Source organism: Chroicocephalus ridibundus, chromosome 20 (assembly GCF_963924245.1).
Source record: "Chroicocephalus ridibundus chromosome 20, bChrRid1.1, whole genome shotgun sequence".
NCBI lineage: Eukaryota > Metazoa > Chordata > Aves > Charadriiformes > Laridae > Chroicocephalus > Chroicocephalus ridibundus.
In genome coordinates, this window is record NC_086303.1 from 3,708,757 (window position 1) to 3,736,562 (window position 27,806).

At 47.5% G+C, this 27,806-nt stretch overlaps 2 protein-coding genes and 1 long non-coding RNA gene across 3 annotated transcripts; 2 read left to right on the forward strand and 1 right to left on the reverse strand.

Moving 5' to 3' along the window:
- The first annotated feature begins 4,554 nt into the window (after positions 1-4,554).
- Positions 4,555-9,682, forward strand: TSPO2 (translocator protein 2). The gene is made up of 4 exons (XM_063356469.1): positions 4,555-4,708; positions 6,513-6,716; positions 7,173-7,311; positions 8,249-9,682. Exons 2-4 carry the CDS (start codon positions 6,544-6,546, stop codon positions 8,429-8,431), a joined length of 495 nt encoding a protein of 164 aa, XP_063212539.1. The 5' UTR covers positions 4,555-4,708; positions 6,513-6,543; the 3' UTR covers positions 8,432-9,682.
- A 1,657-nt stretch (positions 9,683-11,339) lies between these two features.
- On the reverse strand, positions 11,340-16,558 carry LOC134525741 (uncharacterized). Its single transcript, XR_010073842.1, has 3 exons — positions 15,889-16,558; positions 12,349-13,539; positions 11,340-11,474 (listed from the first exon to the last, which is right to left on the reverse strand). It is a non-coding gene; the product is annotated as an uncharacterized LOC134525741 (long non-coding RNA).
- A 178-nt stretch (positions 16,559-16,736) lies between these two features.
- On the forward strand, positions 16,737-26,799 carry APOBEC2 (apolipoprotein B mRNA editing enzyme catalytic subunit 2). The gene is made up of 3 exons (XM_063356881.1): positions 16,737-17,111; positions 25,087-25,634; positions 26,215-26,799. Exons 1-2 carry the CDS (start codon positions 16,987-16,989, stop codon positions 25,625-25,627), a joined length of 666 nt encoding a protein of 221 aa, XP_063212951.1. The 5' UTR covers positions 16,737-16,986; the 3' UTR covers positions 25,628-25,634; positions 26,215-26,799.
- Positions 26,800-27,806: the final 1,007 nt, after the last annotated feature.

A 27,806-nucleotide genomic window follows, 5' to 3' on the forward strand; every position in this document is an offset into this window, starting at 1 on the left:
TGTCCTCGTGGATTTGACTCCTGCGGGTCAAAATGAGCACTACCCAGTGCTCCAGTAAAGCAGGTATTACTGGTCACGGTAGTTGAAGGCAAGATATTTTATGTCACATTAGTGCTGGGCTGGGTCTGTGCTTGCGGTTAATTAAAGAGGCTCAGCTAGAGAGCGGTAATTTGTTAAGCTGCATAACTTAATAGCTTGCAATCATCTGCCTATCCCCACGCTAAGCTGCTCCGAACATGAAAGAGAAGGCGCTGAACTGCGTCCGTTAAAATTTATTCTTTTGGCTACCGAGGTGCAACTTCTGCGGCAGATAAGACCCAACCATTGCCCCCACGGTTATCGCAGGCGGGCAGCTCCGTACGCCAGCCCTCCCCGGCTCCGCTGCTGACAAACGAGGGCTGCTATGAGAGGCTCCAAAATTCAAAATTTACCTGGAAATTCAGCCTGGCCACAAACAGAGCCCTGCGGGATGCGGAGAGCCCAGGCAGGGAGTGCGGGGAGAGCCCCGGGGCAGCAGCAGGGAGCTGGGGTGCGCCTGGTCCCCCCTGGGCAGAGGGAAATCAAAGGCTGAGCCCTGAAAAATTAAAGATCCTTTTCTGCTCTTCATTTCACACGAGTTTGTTCCTGCCATAAGCTATAATGATCCGAGGCCTGGAGCCCCTCTGCTGTGGGGACAGGCTGAGAGAGCTGGGGGGGTTCAGCCTGGAGAAGAGAAGGCTCCGGGGAGACCTTCCAGCCCTTTCCAGTCCCTAAAGGGGCTCCAGGAAAGCTGGGGAGGGACTCGGGATCAGGGAGGGGAGCCATGGGACGAGGGGGAATGGCTCTAAACTGGAAGAGGGGAGATTTAGATGAGAAGTTTGGAAGAAATTGTTTGCTGTGGGGGTGGTGAGCCCCTGGCCCAGGTTGCCCAGAGAAGCTGTGGCTGCCCCATCCCTGGAGGGGTTCAAGGCCAGGTTGGCCGGGGCTTGGAGCAACCTGGGCTGGTGGGAGGTGTCCCTGCCCAGGGCAGGGGGTGGCACTGGCTGGGCTTTCAGGTTCCTTCCAACCCAAACCATTCTGTGATTCTATGAAACCAGCCAGGAGCGGGAAAGGAGCTTGTGCTGTACAGAAGGGCCAGTGGCCCTGTGCATCCAGGTACTGCAGCGTCCGGCAGGCACTATTTTTTAACACCCTGAAAAGTGGACTTTAATCCTAAGAAAGGCCTTTTTTAAAATTCCCTCTAGTGGAGAGAGGATGGAAATTCAAGCTACAAGGCTCAGCTCACCGAGCAATCCGCACCCGAGTTTTGAGGAGCCGTGAGCTCCTGCGCTGGCCCACTCGGGGCCACCTCACCCCCCGTGGGAAACAACCGAGCGACCAGCTGGAAATTCCTGTATCATTTCATGTTATCCGGAATTTTTATTTCAACATAACTGCAAACTTCTAAAAACAAGCTTTTATTCATTAGAAATAAACCTAGGGGATTTTATTTTCTTTTTTTTTTTAATGGCTTTTAATACTGGAAAATGCAACGTTTTGCTCTGCAGTGCCGAGGCTGGCGGGTTTGAGTCGCTCAGAGGATGGCGATTGCCGTGCCGGTTCCTCCCCGGCCACTGCCGCGTCCTTGGTGGCAGCGGGGTGAGCACGCTGGCGCTCTCAGCACTGCCAGACAAACCAGGACGACTTTATTGCCGATGTAAATCAGAGAAGCTCCGCTGGCTTCCGAGGAACATTGCAGATTTATGCCAGGAGCTGACCCGGCATCTCTATTTTCAAAACTAGGGCAGATTGAAATATGCTGTTTTTCAATAATATATTCAGGTTAACAGGGCTTTTATATTTGGGCAATTAATCTTGCAGAGACTGAGAACCTCTTGGGACAACGTGCAAAGGTTGCTAAGAAGAGGAAAACAAACAGAGTTGTGTAACTCGGTTCTCCCATGTCTTTTCTTTCATAAAAACACATCGCAGTGGTCCGAAGCCCAGCAGCTATGTAACTTGAATAATCAGAGGCGTACCAAGACGTAGTATAGAGACGACGTTACTAAGAGGTAGTACTACCTCATCTGGTATTACTGTAAAATGATTCAAACCAGAAATACAGAGATAGAAATCTGTGGTAACAGAGGAAAACCAATATTGTGCTGGAGAAAGTCTTTCTGTTTCGTTGCAAGGCTGGTCCCCGCTGTGGGGTGGGCTCACGTACAGAGGGGGAGCCCAGGGGCATCCCACACTCTTCTCTCGGTCTCTCCATCCACGTATATATTATCCCATTTTTCCAGGTACCTCCCTGGCTTCACTTATCCCTCTCTTGGCTCTAAGGCTCCAGTAGGACTGATTATAGGACTTTTAGGCCCGCAATTGCCTTTGTTATTTTTTTGCCTCTTTGCATTTGCCGTTCCCCACTCACGCAGCATCATCCCCGGCTTCGCAGATTTACCGAGATCTTTGTGATTTGACCCTTAGATTTTAATTCTTCCAACTTATTAGACCCTTAGTTTTTGATCCTTCCAACTTATCAGACTCTAAAATAGCCTTGGAATACAATGCCTACATGCCAAGCAAACCAGCAGTCATGGGTTTGGGTTGAAGCCCAGGGAAGGAAATACTACCAGCTAAAAACCCTGGGACTACCTGCTTTCTGACCAGGTTGCCAAAGCTGGGTGAAGGCAACAGGACCCAGCAATCAGCACGATGACCGCTTCTGCAGAGAAATGGGGCTGGCGGTGATGGAAACCGTTCCGTCACGTATCAGCAGCCGCATCGTTGCCCGACAGAAGTTTCCACTCGCAAATAACCCCAGACTCCAAAAGGAGATGCAGGTGGCCACCGCTTGATTAATGTGTGCTGCATCCGTTACTCCGAAGTGGCAATTACACTGTACAAACCCACCGCTGCAAGAGCAGTGCGTTGATTTATGCTAGCTGAAAATCTGCCCCTTTGCACCGTTTTTTTTTTCATTCTTTCTCCTCCCACAAAACCATCATTTCCTTCTGAGCCCAATAAAACCGAAGATCTCGTTGGTTCTATGTTATAACAGTAATACCGCATTCTGCTAGGAACCAGCAATTCTGCCTCTGGCCATGAAATTCAGGTAATGACCCATAACTGAAGTAAATTAGTGTTTAATTTCCCATCCCTTGCAGACAGCTTACTAATGGAAATTGATTTCTAGCTTTTTTCTTTTTCATTTAACGTGCTTGTGTAACGTCTTTATTTTAGATTTGAGTGGTTTCTGGTGAATTTTAGCCAAAAGGCTGGCGTACAGGTGACCGCCGAAAGCACTCGGTGAATCATAGAATCATAGAATGCTTCGGGTTGGAAGGGACCTTAAAGATCATCCAGTTCCAACCCCCTGCCATGGGCAGGGACACCTCCCACTAGACCAGGCTGCTCAGAGCCCCATCCAGCCTGGCCTTGGACCCCTCCAGGGATGGGGCTTCCACCACCTCTCTGGGCAACCTGTTCCAGTGTCTCCCCACCCTCATGGTGAAGAACTTCTTCCTAACGTCCAGTCTGAATCGTCCCATCTCTAGTTTTAGTCCATTCCCTCTAGTCCTACCATTGCCCGACATCCTAAAAAGTCCCTCCCCAGCTTTCCTGTAGCCCCCCTTAAGATACTGGTAGGCCACTATAAGGTCTCCTCAAAGCCTTCTTTTCTCCAGACTGAACAACCCCAACTCTCTCAGTCTGTCCTCACAGGAGGTGCTCCAGCCCTCGGATCATCCTCGTGGCCCTTCTCTGGACACGTTCCAGCACGTCCATATCTCTCTTGTAGTAGGGGCTCCAGAATTGGACGCAGTACTCCAGGTGGGGTCTCACGAGAGTGGCGTAGAGGGGGAGAATCACCTCCCTCGACCTGCTAGCCACGCTTCTCCTGATGCAGCCCAGGGTACGATTTGCTTTCTGGGCTGCTAGTGCACACTGACGGCTCATGTGGAGCCTCTCGTCCACCAGCCCCCCCAAGGCCTTTTCTTCAGGGCTGCTCTCAAGCCAGTCGCTGCCCAACCCATATCGGTGCTTGGGATTGCCCCGACCCAGATGGAGGACCCTGCACTTGGTCTTGTTGAACTTCATGAGGTTGGCACGGGCCCAGCTCTCCAGCCTGTCAACCAATGCTGTGTTAAATGGTGCCTGGGTACCGGCAGGGCAGGGACACCCTCGCGGGCACAGCGGGCTCCTCCTGTCCCACACAACATCCACAGACACGCTTTGGGATGGATCCCCTGGTGGAGAAACCCAGCAGAGCTCCCAGCCACGCCACACGCCGAACTCCTGCTGTTACGGACCTGATCCCTTACGCACAAGCTCTTATATATTTATACTTTTGCACGCCCGATGCACTCCCAGCCCCATCAAAGGCTGCTTCCCTGTCCTGTGCGGCCACCCGCTGACCCCTAAGCGAGATGCTGGTCCTCAGACTCAGCCGAGAGCCGCAGATGTCCCATCCCGGTGGTGCCTGGAGCCAGAAGCCGGTCCTGCCCTCCCCGGGGCTGTTCAGCCACCGCCAAGTCCCCCAATTCCTGCGAACGTGGGCTCTCTTCTGTAATCTGATCCAGCCACCGGCGCACGCACGCACACCCACCCACACACCCTTTTTTTCTGCTATTTAGGTAAAACTCAGCCAACCACTTCTTCATTGTAGAGCAGCACCGGCCTCAGAGAGAGAAGCTGGCCTTGGATGTCCAGCCCTTTTTCTTTGCAAGGGAGAGAAAGGCAGGAAGAGACGGTAAGGTTTTTACAGCTCCTACCCCATTAACTTACAGCAGCTGTGAGACAAAATAAGGGTTTATAACAGTGTTGTGTTATTTTCAACCCTCAGTTACTTCTGCGGTCTATCAGGTTCGCCTGGCAGCTACAAAGGAGTTGGGAGGAGGGAAAAATCTACTTTTCCCATTTTACTTTTCTGAAGTGCTACGGAGGAACCAGAACTCAGCTGGTGCCGCTTTATACTTTAAAAGCAGGACTAACGGCTATTATTTTTCTCAGTGTTCGGTAGAGTTTCTGGTTCCGTAGACACTTTAATAGAGCTATAAATTGTCTGGTAAAGGAATTGTTAGTTAGAGATGGTGCCTGGGGTATTTGTTCCTTATTGATGTGTAAATTGGCTTGTACTTGCTGGCGTGCGTTTCCAAAGATGAATGCTTTGTAGCACGATGATAATCATAACAATTAGCATAGGATATAGCAAAGCGTTAATTGCGAATTAAAATCCCAAGCAGAGATGGCTGTGAAGATCAGCCCTCTCCTCGTGCTCCCCATTTCTCTGCCCAGTGCTCAGACATTTCCCCGGGTGAGGGAATTTTCTGTGCCCGCTTCTGTCTTCTGGCATTGCTGAGACCAAACTTTCCTGAGTGCGTTTTGCGTCGATGCTGACGACAGCACAAAACCGCTCCGCTCCTGGCGAGTCCTCCGTGTTATCCCTGATGAATGCTAATTTGGGTTTCATTCCTTATTCCTAGAAATTACTTAATTCCTAATTCCTTAATTCCATAACCAAAATGGACACAGACGGAAGGCAGGAGGAGAGCAAACAGGCAGGGTCAGAGCATAATGGCAGGTGAAGATACAGGACAGAGAATGAAATGCTGGATGTTGTCCTTATCCCACTGTCCGGTGTGGGAGCGTAATGTAGTTATTAACATAAAGGGTCCTTTCTTTTATGCAAGAGGCAGACCATGAGCAAATTAAGAAACTGCTCCTGTGCCTCAGCCTACCTGCTTACAGAGGAGAGAATCCACCGCCGCCTGCCAGGGCTGCAGGGAGGATTAAACAAGGCTCACTGAGGGCTTAAAATGCGCTGTGAGGGTGTTATCATAGAATCACAGAACAGTTCAGGTCAGAAGGGACCTTAAAGCCCACCCCGTGCCACCCCCTGCCCTGGGCAGGGACACCTCCCACCAGCCCAGGTTGCTCCCAGCCCCGTCCAACCTGGCCTTGAACCCCTCCGGGAATGGGGCAGCCACGGCTTCTCCGGGGTTGTCTTGTCACAGACCTCATTGGAAATACAAATCCTTGGTGAAAAATTAGAAGTTAGTCAGAATGGACGGGGGTTTCTGGGCATGATCTGCCTGGGTTTTCGTATTCAGAACGGCATGGAGAGGAGAGATAATGTTCTCTGGGATGCGCAGCCCCCGTGAACATCCATTACAGTTTGATGCTGTCTGACTGGGGCATCCGGAGGAGGAATGATAAAAGTAACTGCAGCCTTGTCTTCTCAGAGCATAACCACCTTAGCTGAACCCTGCCACACGAATGTCGTAAGAAGCCATGAAATAGCAGCGGGGAGCCACTTTGCTGGGGAGATCACGGGGAAAAATGTAGCCATGACAGAAATAATTACTCTTATTTCAGAGATCGGGAGATGGGCAGAGGGCAGTCAGCAGCCGAGCTGGATGCAATATTAAATACTTGCCTTCTGCCTTAGAGACTAAAGTGGAATATGGGCAATTAGACAAAAAGCTTGGAAGATCAAAGCAGGAAAAAATGTCCCTTTACAGTGATAATCAACTATTGTTTTTAACTTACTGCAGGCAAGAGGCTACTTCAAGCCACCAAGGAAGGATGTGGGCTTATACCGTTGGTTTTACTGTCCTGCCTCATGTGGGAGGTTTCCTTGGCTGGTTCATGAATCGCAAAGAAATACCTGTTTGGTATGAGAAGCTGAAAAAACCTTCATGGTGTCCCTCCCGCAAAATATTCCCTGTTGCTTGGACTGTCCTGTACACTGGCATGGGGTAAGATCCGCATCCCGCTCCCTCTCTCGTCTCGCTGTTTCTGATACAAGGAAGAACAGACATTTCACACTCTTCCATTTGCTTTTGGGATATCCCTTGCCCCCCGCATCAGCAGGGCATGCCGGGTGCGCTTATTCCCAGCAGACGAAGTACAGCCTGAGCCAAATCCTGGGCTGGGTCCCTCCGATTCATGCGGCAGGCAATGCTTTTGGCCAGGGACACAGCCTGGCTCGGCTTCAGAAAGAGACACTAAAAGCAGCCGCTGCCCCGGGGAAATGGCATGAGCCGCAGCGGTGTGACACGGGCGATGGGCTTGGGACCCCGCGGGACGGGGAGGCAGCGGTCCTGCAAACACCGCTGTCCCCCACGTGGGTGTGAAACCATCTTGCACGAGAAGAGTTTGTATGAGGGGTTTTGCTCGCTGCAAAACACTCACGTGTGTTTCCCTCCTGACAGCTACGCCTCCTACCTGATATGGAACGACCTGGGTGGCTGCAGCGGCAAAGCCGTCGTCCCGCTCGGCCTCTACGGGGCTCAGCTGGCCTTAAACTGGGCTTGGTCTCCCTTCTTCTTCGGGGCCCGTAACTTGAAGCTGGTAACGTGTCCCGCCACCCATTCATCTGCTGGAGGCTTGTTTGCAGGTCTCCCTGCCACGGGTTTTGGGGCTGTTTGGAGGTTTTCTAACTAGCCTTTTGCAATCGTAAGGAGAGCTGCAGGAAGAGGTTTAGCTCAGATACGGTTCCCGCTGCACCTGGTTCCAGACAATGGTATCAGCCCCTTCCACCCCTCACTCTGCTCCTGCCGCGCCGATAGCCAGCCCCACCAGCGCGGGGCGGGCGATCGGGGACTCAATGGTCCGGCTGCTGCATCTCTGAGTTAAGGATCCGGGGTTAGAGATAAGCCCTTCTGGGAGTCACACCCAGCACAGTTAGCGTCCCTGGGGGGCACATGAGCTGTGCGTGGCTTATCGAGCCTTATCGAGCGATACAATGCCCTGCGCACGGCAGAGCCTGGGAGGAGGCTGCGCGCGAAGGCATGGCACGGCCGCCCTGGGCTCGTGCTGCGTTCAGAAAGCACTTACCTCAGGTGCCACGGGCCAGGGGGGACGGAGACACTGCCTGGGATTTGTGTTTCCACCTGAATTTTGTCACTCTGTGGATGAAAGGTACATTTAGAAAGTTTGTTAAGTGATACTAGCCATGGGTACGAACATAAGCACGTTTCTGATCTGCCTGGATAGGCATTACCAGCCGAAGGGGCACTGATCGTCATAAAGAGTGTATTAATGTCTGGAACTTGATAATGAACCAAAATAATCAATACCGGCCTTGGCTGCCGGTGTGATACATTCAGATCTCACTGATTTCAGTTCAGAGCCAAGGTCCTGGGGTTTAGGATCACTCTTAGGTGACTTTTCAGTGCGAAATCTCCCCAGTTCCGCCTTTGGTGGGATGGTTTATAGTCGTGCCGGGGAAGACGGCTGCGTGTTCCCAAGCGCGAGCACCCGGGTCATTGTCTTCTCTCTGCTCCAGGCGCTGATTGACATCCTGTGCTTGGACGGCCTGGCGATAGGCACCGTGTGCTCCTGGTACCGCATTAACAAGGTGGCAGCGCTGCTGCTGGTGCCCTACCTGGGCTGGTTGGCCATGGCTACTTGTCTCACCATCCGCATCTGGAAGGACAACCCTGAGCAAAAACCAGGAAAGAGCGAATAAGAGCAGGACGGCAATGAAGGCATTTTGTGAAACTAAGCTATGCTGATGTGAACCAAGATCTCATAATTTGGGGGTATCGTTTTTGGGACAGGCGTGAGAACACGCCTCCTCCTCCTCCCACCTTCATCATGGTCGTGTAAAAGAAAGGTTTGCCCCGTGCTCCTGTGCGGTCCTTTAAAGTAACTGTGCATCCTTAACCTGGGAACTATTTTCTCCGGCACTGTTGAGGTTTGGGGGCTACAGCTGTACGGTGACCTTAACGTTATTAGGTCAAATTCCAATAGGCAAATTAGGATCTCGTGATACCAGGCTGCTTCAGAGTAGCAATCCTGGATGCCTCTAGAGCTGCTACCATTCCCCCAGAGAGCAGAACTTGTTCACACACGTGGTAAATCCCATCTCCTCGTCTGGGACCAAACAAAAATGCCCTTCACTCGTGCACACCAATTTTTAAGAACATACTTGATTTTTTTGCTATCTGTGCTCTTGCTTCATTTTCATGTATCACCTGGTTTGTGCTTTGTACCATTAACTTTTTATCTGCCAGCTACTGAGCAAGCAGTAATCTGTCTTGTTCTGCTAGTGAAAGGAGACCGGGCACTTCGACTTCTATTTGTGGAGTATCACACTTCTTGAGTTTCATGCTCCAAGATAAAGCAGCAATGATTAGAATGCAAATGCTTCTCCCAAGAGGAAATTTCTCTCTTCCGCCTCCGCCTGCTATTCCCCATCAGTGAAAAACTATCATCAGTGCCTTTGAAGAAAATACTTAAAATGTTTTTTGGTTTTTTGGGTTTTTTTTTGTTTTAAGTACAGAAACACAAGAGCCTTTGTAAAATTTAAGAATGGCTCGCGCTGCCTTGAAGGTTGTAACTCCATGATTGGCAAAACCCGCCATGCCAACTCTGTCAGGTGCAGCTTAGGTATCTCATCCCGGAGCCTTTCCATTCCGGAACAGCACTGATCAGGACAGGTTAAAACACAAGTAGTTCTAGAGAAATGGGACCAAGCCATGGCTGAATCGGACACCAAATGTGCATAGACTAACCCTTGTCCATCGTTCATCCTGTCTTTGTCTTTGATAAATCTGAACCTTAGATTTTGGTGTCTACAGAGAATATTTACGATTATTTTTTAATTGATAGAAGCAATGTACGTGAAGAAAAGTGGTAGGTGGATCTTCTTCCTGGCAGCTGACTGTAGATCAAGGTGCGTGGGTACACATGCAAAGGGTGGGGGGAGGAGGGCTTAGCTGAGGATGTAAAATAAATTGTATTTGCTTTTAATAAAAACAAGCCACTTTTGTTTGGAGAATAAATAAATCCAAGCTTTTCTTGTTTTGCTGGTTTGGCACTAGGTTTGCAGAAGCTCAGGGGATCCTGTCTGGAGTCCGTGGCTTGTGCTGTGGCTCCAAAGGGAAGGGGATCGGCAGCCAGACCTACTCCGGGGTGTGTGTTAGGAACAAACGGGCTGTGGGGGCTTCCAGCCTAAAGGTCCCAAAGGTTCCTTCAGCCGGGGCCCCTGCGCAGTGGGGACCCGCTCACCTGCGGATCCCCATGATGGGGCCCTCCATTGTACTTCACCCACAGCTTCAAGGTCAGAAGCTGATCCTTGGGTTCGGGGTCCTTCCCGAGCCACGTCAAACCTGATTTTTAGAGATGCTGAATGTCGCCGGGTCCGGCTCGTGCAAACGGAGCTGGGTGCTCAGCACGACTGAACGCCGGGGCCGAGAGAAACAAACACCCGTAGGTGAGAGCAGTTGAAATCTGAAGTGCCTGTTCAAACTTTGGTCGTAGATCTTGTTCTGGCACGTTGGGCCCATCCGTTATTTTTCCCTTCGAGCTTCTGAACAGCTTTGCACAGGACTGCTGCTGCCAGCGTATTGCTGTCATCTCCCGAGCGAGAGCTGCGTAAGAACAGGCCTTTGAATAGATGTGGCTGTAACCAGGGGCAGGACTATAAAGCACGAGCACTGCAAGCGGCACTAGAAAGATCATAAGCTACTTGAAAAAAAAAAAAAAAAATCCTATATATTTCAGGGCTTTGTATAACGGTATGTTACCACTGAGCTTATTTACAGTAACGCCTCGTCTGTGTCTTCCAGAAAGCCACATGCCAAAGGACAGGAAGACATAAATTATTTCTTCCAAAAAAAAAAAAAAAAAAGCTAATATCTGGGCTGGAGATTCAATTCAGTGGAGTTAAGAATGATTTAGGGCGCCTGAATGTCGTTATGCCTGTCCTTTCCCAGTTAGCATGGCAAAGTCACCGGGAATAGCAACGAGCAGAGACACCTAGTGAGGCCAGGAGGGATAAAGCAAGTCTTTACAGGGATCTCTGCCTGTGCGAAGGGGAAAAGTATTATTTAAATCACATTTAAATGGGTAAGTGACTCCAGATCTTGTTCGAATCTGCAACGTTTTAATTAAATTTCCAATATGTGTATATATTTGGATACATATTCGATCAGCTGTCATAAATTAGTCCTCTTTCCCCTTCCTATAATTTTTTTTTCTGCAGGCAAAGGAAAATCTAGAATTGAGTAACAGATTTTTTTGATCTTTTCACGTTTTCCCTCCCCGTTTCCCCAAACTGCCTTGTTCTTGCCTTCATTTCAGTCCCTCTTCCTTCCAGTCCACCTATAAATGCACCAACAGCTTTGCTTTGCCACTTGCGTTTTCTTGCAGGCAGCAAAACCAGCAAACGTTGCTACAGGTAACACACAGAATAGCTTGAAATCAATTGTCGAAGTTAAATTCAGCAAAGCAGCCTCCTGTATTAATATTTAAAGCACCATTTGGTACGTTCGCTATTTAAACAGATACACTAAACCCCCTTCGCATAAAAATAACTTTAATGACATTTCAAAGTCAGCCATCTAGAAAAATGGCTTAGTTATATCGTGCAGCGCGGACCAAAATCAGCCCCTGGGAAGCTGGAGGGTCCCCGGTTCCCATCGGTGCCGCGGGACGGGGCTCTTGCCCCTGGTCACGCAACGGCTGGAAGCAGCATGTGGATGCGCAGCCCTTGCCCGGAGCCGGCCCTGCGTTACAAACAGAGCAAAGGGAAGAGGAAAGAAAAATAATAAAAAATAAACAAACCGAGATGGTAGAAATCCAAAGCACGGTTAGGAACGCGGCTTGCTAAAATCAGTGAAATTTTGCCTCCGAGCGAGAAAGCTCTCCTCCCTGCTCCCCATCTTCCCGAGGGACCCTTTTTCCCGGGGGATGCAGAAGGAGCCCTGGGAAGTTTTGTTCCCGCCAGCGTTAACCAGCGACAGCCAGGCTGGATCGCCCTGGGGGGCACGCAAGGTGTTTGTCCACCCACCCCCCCAGATCAGCTGACGGAACGGATCCCAGGTCCCACCTGGGAACATTCATAACCCACGACGGGACATGTCACGCTCCACATGATTCCAGCAGTGACTCAGACAAAGGCCGAGCGTTCGTGACAGCTCTCGCGGGGTCGTGGCATTTAGAGAGAAGGGCCACCCCTCAGATCACCATGTCTAATGATGATCCCTCTCTTCAGACTTCAGCCAGTCTTTCCAGAAAGCCATATTTGATATTAAACTGATCGTTACACTTGATCTTGGCCCAAAGGGCACATCCCCCAGCTGCTGGATACACAATATTTGTGCGTAAACAAAATCTTTCTGCCTTTCAGTCCAGGCTCTTTTCCTAAGCCTCGTCTCATTCAATAATTTACCAGCTGTTCCAGAAAACGCTCCGGCTTCAGTAGCGAGGAACTTTAATTGATTTGCTGTTGTCTGGAGCTATGTCAAAACATAGAGTCAAATGCTAGAGGAGATTTGCCGCTGTGCGCATGTAAACTTCAGAGAGCCGACTACGGGCCAGCAGCTCTCCCCCCCACCGCCCCTTCGTTAGCAGAATATAAATTCCTGTGGCTTTGAGCACCTGCAGCACGGCGGGGGCCGACCTTCCCCTTGAACTGCTCCCGGTAAAACTGCAGCAGGAACCCAGCAGGAGGGAGGTGGCGCTGCTTGGAGCTGTCGTGAACTTCCCGTTGGGCTTTGAATCCACGGGACAGCTTGCCAACAGAACAGACGCCTCCCCGGCTCTGTGGCAGCGTGGCAAGGGGTGCGTGAGAGTTGGGGACCAGGGAGCAGATAAGGCTCCCGGAGGGGAGAGCGTCGCTTATCTCCGCCTGCGCCACGGCTTACATCGGCTCTGGCGCGGTTTCCCGGGGAGCTGCCACCCCGCACAGAGGGACACGGGCACCCTCCAGGACAAACCCTGCAGCGGCCGACACCGGTGTTCCCTGCCCTTTCTTTTAGATCTTGGCATTGAGGTCCTGCAGCGGGAGGAGAGGGACAGGTGAGAGCCCCCGGGGGCCGAGGGAAGGAAAGCTGCCTCTGCACATCACTGTCAGCGTGTTTATTTATTTATCACGTAATGGTAGTTACAGCTGGAAAAAGCAGGAGGGGGATTGCTGCCAGACAATGTATCTAGGGAGACGTTTTGTTAGTGCCACCAGCTGTCCCCTTGGAATAGAGAGCACGGCTGAGCCATGACTCACGCAGCCGGTGTCTTATTTCACTCTCACATCTATCCAAAAATGTTCCTCCAGCCCGAGAATGCAATAAAAGCCTCCTTTTCCTGGCAAGGACTTTTGCAGCCAGGTCTCTTCTCCTGACCCTTTGTGATCGGGAAAACAGTAACGGCATTTTAACTTCAGGACGGTAACTCCTGCTGCAATTAGCGGAAGGGCAGACAGCCCGCCTGGGAGACAGGTCAGGGGAATGCAGTGCTCTCCGTGTGAGATACTTATTTAAGATGGGGAAAATGTTGTCAAATTGTTCAGAGATGCCTCTAAAGTCAGTGGAGAAACTCTTGTGGACTTGGATGGACGCAGGATCAGACCTTCATCTCCAATATTCCAGCAAAGCCAGAAACCTTCTCCCAGAACGGGTTGTTGCCTTAGCTTTGCCTTGTTAGCAGGCGCCTTTGCTGGTGGCGTTTGCGTGCAGGCAGGTCTTCAAATCTTACCACAGGTTTGGTGGCTCTGAGGTTCTACTCCTCCCCATCGCTTCATCTGGCTCTGCTCAGGCATTTCGGCCTCGATGCCCCGACACACCAAAGCCAGACCTTTTAAAACAGAGGGAGACAGGCCGCCAGATGTTGCGGGACGCATCTGTCACGGGATGGTGGAGAGCGGCTTTGGGCAGGAGAGCACAGCTTGGGCTCGTGCCACCGAGACGGAGCCAGCTCAGTGGCCGATCCCGCAGCCGTGGTGCAGGGTTGTGGTGGCCCCGTTGGTGTTTCCCCCGTATGAGGTGCAGCTGCTGGAAAGGATTATCTACGGCGGGGGGAGTCTGCACCCAGTGTGCGGGGTGTGAGGAGAGGCCACGGGGCTCTGCTGGAAACCAGCACGGCTCAGCCCTTGCCATGGGGAGAGGGAGCGGGGAGAGGCAACGGGCTGATTCTCATTCTCCCGGCACAAGAGCAGATCCCTTGTGGCTCTTCGGCGGCTGAGCAGCGATTCCGCTGCGCAGGGCTCTCCGAGCAGAACGAAATTAATAGACAACTAAATAAACCATTAAATGAGCAGGGAGAGGGGCAGGGTGGAGGGAAGCCTCAATAAAAATGCTGGTTGGCAAGCGCAAAGATTTTAGTCAACCCGAGTGCCATCGGGAGGTCCCTACGGGAGGCTAGCCGCATCCCTGGCACCTCTGGGCACCCGTGCCCCGGCTCCGACTCTGAACTAGCTGACGGAAAAAACCTTTCCATCACTGGCTTCAGTCATTAGGCCCATGCGCTGACACAGGCGCGCACCGCGGGGGAGCGGGGGTCACTCAAAACCAACCAAACAAAACCGATCAAAGCTTCCATTCCTATGGCTTTAACGCAAAATGTCAGATTGACAGCCGCTCGGAGGCGGCCCTTTATATTTTTGGCGCAGGCAGACGCTGCAGGGGGGTGGCTCATGAGTATTTAGTGCACTGCCCTAGATGGAGCTGCGAAGCAGCTGGGGAATAGAGGTAGAGACTCGGTGCCGCATTCCCGAGATTAGATTAGAGCTCAGCCCTGAGCCCTGCCGAGGGGCCAGGCCAGCGAAAGCTACAGGCCGCAGGAAAGATGGGACCCGAGCCGCCAAGAGCTTCCAAAAATAAAGAAAAGTGGGTCAGGGGGACTGAAGAGGGGCTGGAACGCTTCTTTAAAGTATAAGGGTAAGAAGGAAACAAGCTGTCAGTCATTAAGAGAGGATTCCCATCCCCAAAAACACCGCCTGAAATGTCAAAGGTGAGAGTAATTGGACAGGGGAGCTGGAATTTGAGCATAGTTACCATGCAAGAGGAAAAACACTACACCTGCCTGCCAGGAAAGTATTTTAAGCTTAAAAATAAATAAAATTCTGCACCATGAAAATGAAAGATACGTGTTCCACGGATAGGATGTCTTGGAACTTGTCAAACCCTTGATTGCGCTGTTGTCACAATACTCTCCGTGCCAGCTGTGTCAGTCATCAAATAAACAACTTCTCATCACTAGCAAACAGTGTGGGAGCAAAAGCGGGGGGGCTCTGTCCCCAGAACAACTGCCTTTCTGTGACGTTACTAATGAAACGCTACAAAGGATATTGGAGCACAGAAAGGCAGGCTGTTGTTAGCAAGGGGGCTTGAAAGAGTAGCCAGAATGAATTCTCTATGAGAATATATTATTTATTATCTATGATAATAAATTATCTTCCCAATGGCATAAATTTATTTCACTTTGCATCAGTGCAGACCTCTCTAAAGTCTCTAAAGAGCTGACTACAACAGTATCACGGAGACCGAGTTTGGCCTGAAAGCAGGTATTCACACCTATTTGATGTCTACAGAATACAGTTTATCCTCCTCAAACTAAGAGCAGGTTTTCCACTAAGTACAGACTGAATGCTCAATCAAATATAGCTTTAATATTTCATATTTATCCAAATCTTGATGGCTGTGGGTTCCGAACGAAGTGCAGAACCCAAGATACTGGAGATTGGATTTCCAATACGCCTTGGCTAAAACGCGAGTTCTGCGCAGCCGCGCGTTTTCCGTTCACTGCCAGCCTCGCGGCACAGCAGGATTAGTCTCCGCAAAAAATCCTACTCAGGTTTTCATTAAGCTTGGCTCATACGGGATTTATACAAACTTTAAATGGTTTAAGTTTAGAGTGAGAAACTGGAAGAATTTCACATAATCCTGGAGGCCGCAGGGGGAGACAATCCCCTGAACCCAGACATACAAAACTCTTTTTAGAGCTCATGTGAAAGCGACATCACCCTCGAGCATCCCTCTAAGTTACCACAGCCTCTTCAGGAAATCTGCTTGATACAGAGCCCAGCAAACCAAACATCCCAAACTCGTGTCAATAAAATCTTTATAGTCCTTCTCGTTTCTCTTTGCATGAAAGGCGGACTCCACACCCACGCTCGTTCGGGCGAATCCCAATTAAGTACCTTACCAGGATGCCTCTGGTACTCCGTCCTCCGCACGCCGCTGACACCAGTCCCGGTTATTAGCGCAGAACCGCACACACCTCGCCTCTCCTCACACCTCCATGACTCTTTGGCCCCAGTGCAGTCGCCCGTTCAACATCTGCGTCCTCTGCGGCGGCAAAACTGATAGAAACAAAGAATTACCACAGGAGCCACTAAGGCCAGCAGTTTTCAACTGCTCACTCTTACCGAGCTACGTTATCGCTCCCAGCATGCTGGGTGTATTGCCAACCTTCAGAAAACAGAGAGGAAAGAATACAAAATGATGGGCAGATGCTCAGCACGTGCACTTGGAATTGCCCTGCACCAGAAACCCTGCCCCGCTGGGAATTACAAAACTGACTTTAAAATATCTGGGAGAAGGTTCTGGCTCGCATTTACACCAGTACGATCTGACACCAACTTCAAGAAGGAAGATGTCACCCTGTTCAGCTCCTGGTTTCGTTGTCCCTGCGTGGACATCCAACAGGGTGGAAGGAAAGGCAGGTCTCCTGCTCCCCTCAGCACTCCTGCCTTGATGCTCCAGGTGGCCCGTGAGGCCAAATCCACCAACAATGGGGATTTTTCCGCAAACCAGCTGGGGACTGCCCCTTTTCCCTCTTGCCTGAGCCGAAACAGCGGTCCTTCAAGGTCAGCAATGTAATAACCTGGCAAAAGAGGGTAGATGGAGAAGCTGCCAGCTCTGTATCTTGCCAGCTATCTGTCAGGCTAATGGATAAATAGATACTTATGCTTCCAGGATTTTCCATCCATCTCTTAACCCGCCCACAGCGAAGTCGTCACTTAATTTTAAATTAAAAGGGGAGCAAGAGGGATTGTTAAAAAGACCTAGAGAAAGGAAGGGAAGGAGGCGACATCTGAGAGCCCTGGGTCAATCCTACCCCATCCAGTCTCTATCCTTGCTGCTTTGTTCCATATTTAGCTCCTGACAACTGTGCCTAGCGCAGGAACTCCCAGCTCTGTTTTTCCCTCCTCCCGCTTCTGCCTCCTCTCCCTTAGAGCTCTCAGAAATTGCTCTTTCTTTTTCCCAGCGGCCATAACTTAATACCCCTGTACCCGAGAAGATGGCAGAAAAGCAGGAGGAGCCCAGCAACACCCAGAACGGTGAACCTGAGAACGCAGAAGAGGGCGAGGAAAAAAAGAAGAAGTTGAAGCGGGAAGACCTGCCACCGTTTGAAATTGTGACCGGGTAAGAGGTTTAGATATAAACACGCGGGTGCGAGAGTGTGAAGTGGGGATGCTCAAAGGTCTCTGTCTTAGCTCTTACGTTGGGTAATTAAAGCCAGCATCTTCAGCCAGTGCGCTTCTGAGTACTCCTAAACAATGTAAGTACGGCTTGCATTACTGTGGGATTTTGTTAAGTTCCGGCGAGTTTTACAGAGGACGGTTTCACAGCAGGCAGGCCGGCAAAGCTGTTTGTTTTATAGAAGAAGGTCTGTTTCTATAGCCTTGACTGATTCCCTTGCAGCGAAGTAGTCCCACCGACTGCCATGGATCACTTGCCTGATGATACCGGGAGGGAAGGTATCGGCCCTTGATGAGCACTGAATATCGATTTCTCGGTGCGATCAATGGCTCTTGTCTGAAAGTTTCTCTATCTGTGGGTTAGGAAAAATACCCCTGCTACGGCTGATTTGCTTTATAGACCTAAGGGATAGTTTTTTTTCGAGAGAGCTAAAAGTCCACATTTTCAAGGGCTCCACGCCCACAGCTGGAAACAGGCTTTGAAAAAAGCCCAACTCGCAGAAAGGCACCAAAACAATAGGCAGTTTTCAAGACAGCAAAGCAGCAAGCAGCTCCTTTTGCTCCAGTGAGCCTGGCCTTTGGAAAAGGCAGATACAGCAGAGATCTACGAGGAAGCTGAACTCTGCCAGGCATAACTGACAGCTGCAACTAGAAAACAAACCAAACCTCTATAATCTGCTATCTCTAAGCATTTCAAAATGCTCATTGCGGTAGTAGCAAGATGCCCTGTGTCACTCTTCCCTCTGGTCACCAAGGCAGCGTTCCCAGCGCGTAAACCAAAACCATGATTTCTTCCAGCTGCTTGAATGTAAAGCGCAGGCCAGACTCTAAAATCCCACTTGGAACCCTTCTGCCTGTGACGTGGTCACTGGTAAGAAAGATTTTTTAAAAAAAAAAAAAAAAAAAAAAAAAAGTGGAAAAAAAAATTGGCTGGAATTTCTGAAAACAACGCATGAGGCCGGACAGCACCTATGTCTGATCTCACACAATTGGGTCACATTCCTGCACAAGGGTGGAAAAAAAACAAGCACATTTTCTTCTTAAAGTGTGTCTGCTCTGACAAATCCCTTGTGGGGTGGGGCTGCTCACAGCCGTTGGTCTCTGTCGAACGCAATCACAGCAGTAACACACCTCTGCTAGAGCAGGGACTTAAGGAAAGCACAACCCTCTGCTACGAACGGAGCTAAGACACCAAAAATTGTTTATCTAAGCCGTTGGATTAACGACACACATGGGGACAACTTCTAGACACTTGAGACATGTACTAAAATGAATCTCAATGAGGAAATTAGATTTTTCAGCCTTAGAACGCTCACCTTGCACTTAGAAATCCTAAGGAATTAGACAGCATCCTCAAACCTTGCTAACCCCAGTGACCTGGATAGGAACTGGTGTGCTAATCATGGATGAAAAATACTTTCTTACTGTCATCCTGCAATTAAATTATTTGTTGAAATGACAAGGGTGTTGCAGAATTTGACAGAACTTTCCACTCTGGAAAGGCGGCAGGAAGAACGCGAGGGATGAGGTTTGAGGCGTTGAGAAAATCCCCACAGATCACCGTTTAATTATGATCTTCAGCGAAGCAGGAGAGTGAAGATTGCACATTTTACCTTCCCCCCCATACACCGCGGGTGAGCTGCGTGGTGTTTTCACCGGATGAGCTCTAAGGCGTGCAGTTCCAGCAGCACGGCTCGCTCCTCGGCCTCGTGGGGTTTAGTTTCCCTATTGTTACCCCTCTCCGCAAGCACATGTCTCAGAACCACGGAGCGGTTAGAGCTGGAAGCGGGTAACACTTCTAGGGATGAGTTAAACTCTGCGCTATGGCATCTACGTGTGTTAAGCTGGTACCAGCTGAGTCTCACATTCTCTACCCTGATACCAAGCAAGACAGGGGGTTTAAGTTTCTGAAATGAAAGTACTCAGACATTCGGTGAGGGCTCACGGAGCTGTCGGTATGTATTTGTACCGTCCTCATCACCATACTATTTGGAAAGTGCTTATAAATATCTGGTGAATTCCTGTAGAAATCACGCCCAAGTCTCCTCTCGTTATTAGTTTATTACTAATATCCTGGCTATTAAAGGTGAGACTAAGGAAGTAAAGCAGAAATGCTAAAGGAGCCTGAACGAGGCACAGAAATATCCAGCCATTTTTACTTTCATTTTAAGAAATACGCTGTGAGTTCAGACTGCGCCTCGGCCTGGTATGACTGCTGGATTTTTCTAACTATACACAAATTTTCAGCCAATGAAGCCAGTTATGTGAATTATGAGAAACCCCGTAACCGCAACTGTGGAAGCACTTGCATTCAATTACACTGCATTTCAGTTTTAGCCCTTGGATTAGGGGCATCTATGACCCACAGCCAAGTTTTCAAGCTGTTGCTTATAGCTCTAAGGAGTCTGGCTTATCAGAAAAATACTGAGAACCTAATCACTCTGTTTAAGAATATTAACCCCCTTTTTGTCAACATTTGGCTCAACACAGTCCTGGATAAATATAAGCCCCATCTGTGTACGTTTCATGACATTTAAGTAGACACATTTATTTACACTTTCCTCAGGGTGTAAATGAGGCTCCTTCTAGCAGCGATAAATCCTTGGTTCCTCTTGCAGTTGATCAATACGGGCTTTCTGTAACCAATGAGCCCAGCAGGAACGTGTTTATTTGTAAAGAGTTTTCAAAGAACAAGCAAAAGGACACTGTTTTATTGGCTCAAATAACCGAAGAGCATAGTATAATCGTCATTGAACAAATATTTAAATCTAAAGAATACGTCCTACTAGTTTAGAGTATGCTTGAGATAATCCCACGTTTTCATTCTCTCCGTAGAAGTTCTCATTCTCTTCCCCTACCCAGCACGCAGGAGAGCCGGGGTCACGCTGGGCGGCTGTGTTCCTCCAGCCCACCTTAGCTCAGCAAGCCTAAAAGCACATCTTCTGTTCCGTCCGGTACCATTCTTACAGAGTGAGGTTTCTGCCTCAAAATTTCAACCTTTTTCATCTTAATACGATCCAAGAGATGAAAAACACTTTGCTACCCAGGGCAAACGCCTCGCTAAATTAGGTTTGAGGCATTTAGAAAATCCCTAAATATCACCATTTAATGATGATCTTCAGAGAAGTAGGAGAATGAAGATTTCAACTTCTACCTTCCATACACCACGAGTGAGCTGTGTGACCACCTGCAGCCTAGTGTTGGAGCAGGTGATTATTAAGAGCATTGTGACAGTTCAGGGCCTGTAAAAATTTTTAAAAGAACTTCCCACGTACATAAAAACTTACCTCCAAGTCTTACACTGAATACGATGGCTTTACTGGAGAGGGAAATGGTAAGAGAATGTCACTAATCGCAAGAAAAAACAAAAGCAGAAAAGCAATTAGCCTAGTCACTGAAATATCTGATATTTGTATAATTTAAAAGATTGCAAAGTCATGTGCAAGACGACATGATTTTTATGTTTAACATTTATAGCAGTACAGCTCCCAGTATAAGAAAATAGGAGAATGGAACTCACATCTCCTATGTTTTGTTAGCATTATCATTCCCTGATGTTGGAACAAAAAAAAAAATAAATATGGGTAAAATAGACATAATATTAACATTTGTACACCACGTGTCATTGGAACATGGATAAACAGGATTGCCAAGAATTGGTCACTTAGAGAGAAACAGCCTGCTCAAACATAGACTTGAGTTTCCAAAGAACTTGCCTTAGCTTGTAGAAGCTGACACAGCGATTTCAGGGATGTATTTTGATGATCAATTGTTTGCAAAGAGTTTTAATCCACCCAAATAAGCAATACAATCATGATACTTCCCTTTGCAATAAGTTATGAGGGTCATCTGCCCAGATGCTATAACTCACAGGTGAGGTTACGCAGCATACGACGTTTAAATACGTATGCAGTCTTACACAACACGTGGTTTCTTCTTGCCCATTCTTTCACTGCTGCATCACTTGCTGCAGGGTTTTCCAGTTACTCCCAGGACAGGGGCTGCCTTGCCCAAATCCCCGCTGCCTGCAAGAGTCACATAGTGAGGGCTCAGCTAAACCCTGTCAGGACAAAAGTTTACAGTTCACGCTTGTGCTGAAATGTCCCCCCTGCTCTGGTTTACCCGGGATTAAGCAGATTCTCGCTAATGAGCACACACAGCTCATTGGTTGCCTTACGTATCCACGATCAGCAAATTTTCCAAGCTGTCAGCCAACTGCTTACAGACTGGGAAAATGCCCTTAGCTTTGTTTATATTCTTTATCGGAAACTTATTAATTAAGTTGATGCACATTCCATGTTGCTAGGAGGGCAGATTTAGGTGAACATCCCAGATAATCTTAGACAGAGGCCGAGATGAAAGCAATAAGATCCATCTAGAAGGCCTGACTAAATACACCTCTGAGTCAATACATCCTGGAACAGATCACTACAGCTCACCAAAACACGCAGACCCCATCTCATCACTGATGTAACCGCCTTGCGGTCAAGAGACGTAAATCAGGAATGAGCTTCCATGTGACTCTGGTGTGCTACACTTAAATACATGATGATGTTATTTTAAAACAACTTATTGCAGCCTTACAAGCTTAGCTCTGAAACAAGGCAATGGGCGGCTTATGTCAGACCCAACATAGCTGGACTTTAAAGAAATCATTAATTAAAGAATCATTAAGTCATTAACCAAAGAATCATTCATTACCTAGGATATAAAGCAGGAAAAACGCTATTCTCAGAAGGATGGGGGGGGTGGGGGTGCCTCAAAGAGCAAGAGAAAGGAGTTTGGGGAATAAGAGGCGCTGTGCTAAATTAGAGACTGGTAACGCTCTTTAATAAAATCAGTGGAAGTCTTGCAATTCGGCTTAAAGAAACTGAGACTCACTCTAACAGGTAACTTTGGGTCATCTAACATAAGGGAGGTCAAAACGCCAAAAAAAGGATGTTAATGTGGTCTTTCTGGGTAGCTTAGAAGTTGTGCAAGCTTCTCTTATCTAGGCTTGGGAACCAGAGAACCATGCACTAAATCATACCAAAGCAGCATGATTTATTCGCTCCTTAATCAAAATAAAAATCTGTATCCACACTACTGCTCCTCATCCCTCATTAATACACTGCCAGCTAAAACAGTAATAGCATGGAAAGCTCCCAAACAGGCTTTTCTATTGTTTAAATCCTGTCTTGCACAGATCTCATCTAAGCAGAATTGAACAATGTAAGGGTTTAATTATACTGTTTAAGAAGCAGCCGAAAACCTGCTTCTATACCATTTCTAAAGCCAAACTTGTACTCTGTACTTCCACTGTCACAAATCAATGATACGTGAAGAGAATTACGGTGGTCCCTGACTGACAGCAACAGTAGATATTCCCAGTGTAGATGCAATTTTATGAACAAAACTGTTTCGACTTGCACATCCTGTTGCATTTGGAAGAGTAATGATCTTCCTCTCACAGTACAAAATACAACTGCGCCAACCTAACGGCATCAGCTCTCACACCATTTGGCTGGTACAGTACACTGATATTCCAAGTGAAGTTGTTCATCTGTAAAATCACACTGTTGGGGAATCCAAAACAGAAGTGGGAACTATAACTCCAGGCCTTTTACTGCGAATCTGTGTAGCAGGACCAAACGGACTCTAGATACTACTGTAGTATCATAAAAAATTAAACGGAGAGGGTGCTCTCTTATGTTTTAACTTTCTCAAAAGCCAAAAATGCCACAGGCCTTTGGCAGCAAGAAAATTCCTGGCTGCATTAAGAGAAGTATGGAATATGCACATACTGAAGGGAAACTTCTGAAGCTTTGTGAGTGGAATTAAACATTTATGGAAAATTGTATTTCGACTTCTAAAATAACACCAAAGAAGCTTGACAACAGCTATCATTTACTCTGAGTTACGTATTTAGACAGCACGCTATTTCCAATTCTTTTCTAAGCAAAAAGCCATTTGCTTACAGTACGTAATGTAATATTTGCAGCCAGGTATTATGTACAGAGCTCTTAAGTGCCTGTTCCCTGGTCTTTCTGCTCAGACGTTCCTGTTTCAATCCCTCTCACTGGCACAGAATATCGTGCTATTTGGGGCTCTTCATGCAGTTCTAGCAAAGCCCTTTCCATAACACTCTATGGGAAGACACCCACTAATTTTAAAAGGCATCGGATCCGACTCTTCACAAACAGCCCTTACTCCTGACCTGCAACCATCCCACATTTTCAGTGGCCCACACCGGCACTTCCCACTGACAGCGAAGTGACAGCACATCCGCTCGTCCTTCCCACATTACTAAGGCAGCGTAACATCCTGATTTTGATTCTCTTCACTCTTTTCCATACCACTCGCTTCCGCTCTCCCTGGAGACATCCTGTGAGATGCTGCATCACAAATTGTTCTTCCCTCTCAGCAGCACGACGCTTCGCCACTTACTCCTGCAGCCTCGTTGCTCTCCCCAATTAAAATTTCCAAGAGTCTGAGAATCTCTCCTGACCTTTGCTCAGTGTACCCCCTGGAGGGGCCTGACATTATAATCTGACTGTAGATGAGACAGGGAAGAATAAGACACTTACTGTTTTACAAAGATTCATTATTGCCTCACTGGGAATATCAAGGTTATAGGTCCACCTAAAGCTCAGATGAGAGGAGTACAACATGCCAGAAGATTACTAGTGTGTGATAAATGAAACGTTGTGTTATTACTTTTCATTATTTCACTTGGGCTACTCTGCACAGTCTTCACTCACGTCCTTTGTAGCATTTAGCAGGTGACAAGGCATGTTGTCAGCAATATCTTTTCCATCTTTCCACCTAACACCCTTCAAGTAGCAGTTCTTGCACTGATGTATGTGCTCCACAGTAGGTGCTACCGGGAGCCATCAGGAAAGCCGGGTACTCCATTAGAAAGGAACAGGCACTATGAGACGACGCAGCTTTCCTTTTTCACCTCTTCAATCAGCAATACATAAAAGCTATACACCGTGTTTTAAGGGACTCATTTTAACTTCCCTAAATAACAAGGGACTGCCTTGTTTGGGGGAGAGAGGGCTGCAAACACATTACTCACTGCGATGATTCACTTTGGGTTATGCTCATTTAGAAACTCAGAATGGAAGAGGTGCACAACAAATTTAAAAAAAAATAAAAATCTGAAGTTTATCAGTAGTATCCACAAGACAGCTATCACGTTTCAGTGAGGAATACACTTTTTCACAGCAAAGTTAGATTTGATCTCAGATATTTTATTAAACCAAAGTCACAACCTAATCCTACCGAATATTAGTATTCAACTGATACTGGAAGAGTAAAACTAGAACACGTTAGAACTGCAACTAGTCAGTCCCGCTTGCCTCTACTCAGAGGAAATCCAGACTGCAACAGCACTGGGGGTAAAACGTTACTGAGCAACCCCAGAGTTACCATCCTAACAATTTAGGACAACAGATCGCAAGACCACCCTGAAAGAACTATGTTAGTGGCCTAGAAAAGAGTGTAACAGTTCAGTCTATGGGTGAATTAAGACTGGGAAAATGCCAATTGCTGTCCTTGCTTACCAACAGTAAATATCAGTCTCAAGAAACACATTTCAGAAGCAAGCTGCTCTTCAAGTACCTCAATGCAGATACCAGAATTTCCCAGCACAAGTTTGTTAAAATTAAGTGAGAAAGACTAGGTAGCAAGAACAGGCCTGGAAGCCTCACCACACAGCAAAACTAGTGGAATATCTTCTAATTTTTAATGTATTTTTATCCTCCTATTGAAAGGCATCTCCTTTTAATCCATGGAGAAATACAGCCATCATAGATGTAGCGACTTGTCCAAGATCACACACAGGAACTAAACCCTGTATATATATATATATATACACACACACCCCCCTTTATTGTCTGCCTCTGAGATGCTTCTCTCCTCTCCACTCTCTATAGGGAGCGCCTCCCAGCCATATTTTTCAAATTCCAGTTCAGGAACGTGGAATACAGCTCAGGCAGGAACAAAACCTTCCTGTGTTATGTTCTCGAGACCCAAGGCAAAGAGTCAGTGACTTCTCGGGGTTACCTGGAAGACGAGCACGCGGCCGCCCATGCAGAAATGGCTTTCTTCAACACAATTTTACCAAAGTGTGAATCAAGCCTCCGCTACAACATCACCTGGTACGTCTCCTCCAGTCCCTGCGTGACCTGTGCGGATCGGATAACCGAGACTCTAAAGAAGAATAAGAACCTGCGGCTGACAATCATGGTAGGGCGCCTCTTCATGTGGGAAGAGCCAGAAATGCAGGCTGCCCTGAAAAAAATGAAGTCAGCTGGCTGCAAGCTGAGGATTATGAAGCCTCAAGACTTTGAGTATGTCTGGCAGAACTTTGTGGAACAGGAGGAAGGAGAGGAAGCAAAGGCTTTCGTGCCATGGGAGGACATTCAAGAGAACTTCCAATATTATGAGGAAAAGTTGGCTGAGATTTTGCACTGAAGCTCACGTGAGTGAGGGTTTCCACTCGGTCACCTATCTACCCATATTAGTATTATAGACTCCTCCTTTTTCTTCAGGTTGTTAAAGGTGTAACCCAGAGCCAATTTCAGTTCCTGATACTCTCACATGTACCTGGCTGGGTTTGCCTGTACCTGAATATTGAAAATAATCCTAGGTAGCGCCCTACCCCTCCAAGGGTAGTAACACCACAATGGCCTCCTCCACAGCAGACACCTAACAGATCCAGAGCTTTTTTCCATCTCTTCAGAATAAACACCTCCAGAAATAAAGAGTCAAACGGTACTAGGCTCACTACATACAAAAATACCTCATTGTTCCCCACATGCACGATAGTCAGGAGACATGTGGAAACAGTGGAGGAACGTAGAGAAAAGGGGATTTCCTCCACTCCACAAAGTCTAGCCCTTTAGAAAAAAGAAGTAACAACCAGTAAAGGAAATCAGTTATCAATGCAGAATTCCCCCCCCCTTTTTTTTTTTTTGAAGAGGTACCCAAGAGTCACCTATTTAAGCCACAAAACATGAAAGCATTTGAACCTTCTAACATGTCTCTTTTTTCTTCTCCAGGATCAATTCAGAAAAGATCTATGGAGAGAGATGCGACAGACTCGGACATCTGGAATACTCCTGCTTTCCAAAGCTTTGATTCCAGAAGGATGGAATACCAACTTCTGGAAGACTCAGCCCTGATGGACTACAAATACATATACAACACAGATCTGTGGTGTTTGGGAATGTTTTGGTTTATTTTATTCCTTCCTCCCCACCCCAAACAAACCCCTGTTGCCTCTGCTGATAGGAAAAGAGAAGGCAAGGTACAGTGTGGTTAAAGCCTTGAGTGAGAAGGACTGCAGTGGACCTACAGGAAAGACTGGGGAAGCTTTACAAGACCTTAGAACAAAGCTGACAATTAGATAAATACATTTAGAAACTACATACTTCATTACAGTTTAAAAGAAAGGTATTTAAGATAAAAAAAAAAGTTTTTCTTCCTCTGTCCTCAATATTCAGAGCTGTGATTTAAATTAGGGCTAATTGGTCTATTCTAAATTACGATGGAACGCCAAGTACTTGATTTCAAATACCTTCTCCCCTTGTTCAATGATGTTTGTGATGTTCAATGATGTTTGTGACTTTTCTGAGAAAAGTAAAATAAAATTGGAAGTCACTGCAAAAACACAGAGCACTGTTTATTCCTTCTTCTCTATTTGCAAGGGGTCCTAAATTCAATCTGACAAGTGAGACATCCTGGGACAGCCACATATGAAATATTTCATAGAGGAAGCGCAGCATGATGAGAAAGGAGAATTACTATATGCTAAAAAAATTTCAAGAGTGCACAAAAGTGTGGGAGACAGTGAGTATGGGCATATCACTTTCCATATAAAACAAGGCACAGACCAAATAAGGGTCACAGGGACGCTCATCAGCTAAAAAACGGAGTCAGATAAGGTTAATTCTTCCAATGAGTTCTTCACCTTGGTTTCTCCTGCACTGTCACAAACTGGAACGGCACTAGATACACACACATCAAACCTCTGACTACACCCGTCTCTTACCTCAGTCAACTGCACTAAATTCTGGCATAAATTTTCAAGGCAGAAAAAGCAAGCTGCAATTAAGACAACCTTTGTGGAGCCACTGTGGATTTCATCTCTTTGCCACTAGATTTAAAAGACACATATAAATAGGCATAAGGTCTAAATCAATGAGCAGTCTCAATGTCCACTCTTGGTCAGCTCAATACTCAAGTTCCTATTTCTCTTACTGAGTTTATTTTTTTCCCCTCCATTTGTGTATTTAGTTACAGGAATTATCCATCAAAAACAAGTTTACAAAGGATGGTCAACAAACATGGAGAGTAACAATATGAAGCTCTTAAAGACACAAACAGGATTTGTAGATTTGCATCAGCAAAGAAACCACACAATATAGATTAACCCACAACTCTAAGAACAGAAAACGCTCCACCCATTCAATTCATAGTGAAAACCAATTAGGAATCCCATGTTATGCAACAAATTTCTCCACTGTTACGTCTTAGGTTTATTCAACCTGTCTGGTGTTTTTCTGGGCCTTCAGTATGAGAGAAATCAGAAAGATGTGTTATTGGGGCGGGGGTACACGACACCAAACATAAAGGAAATGCAGAGTGTATG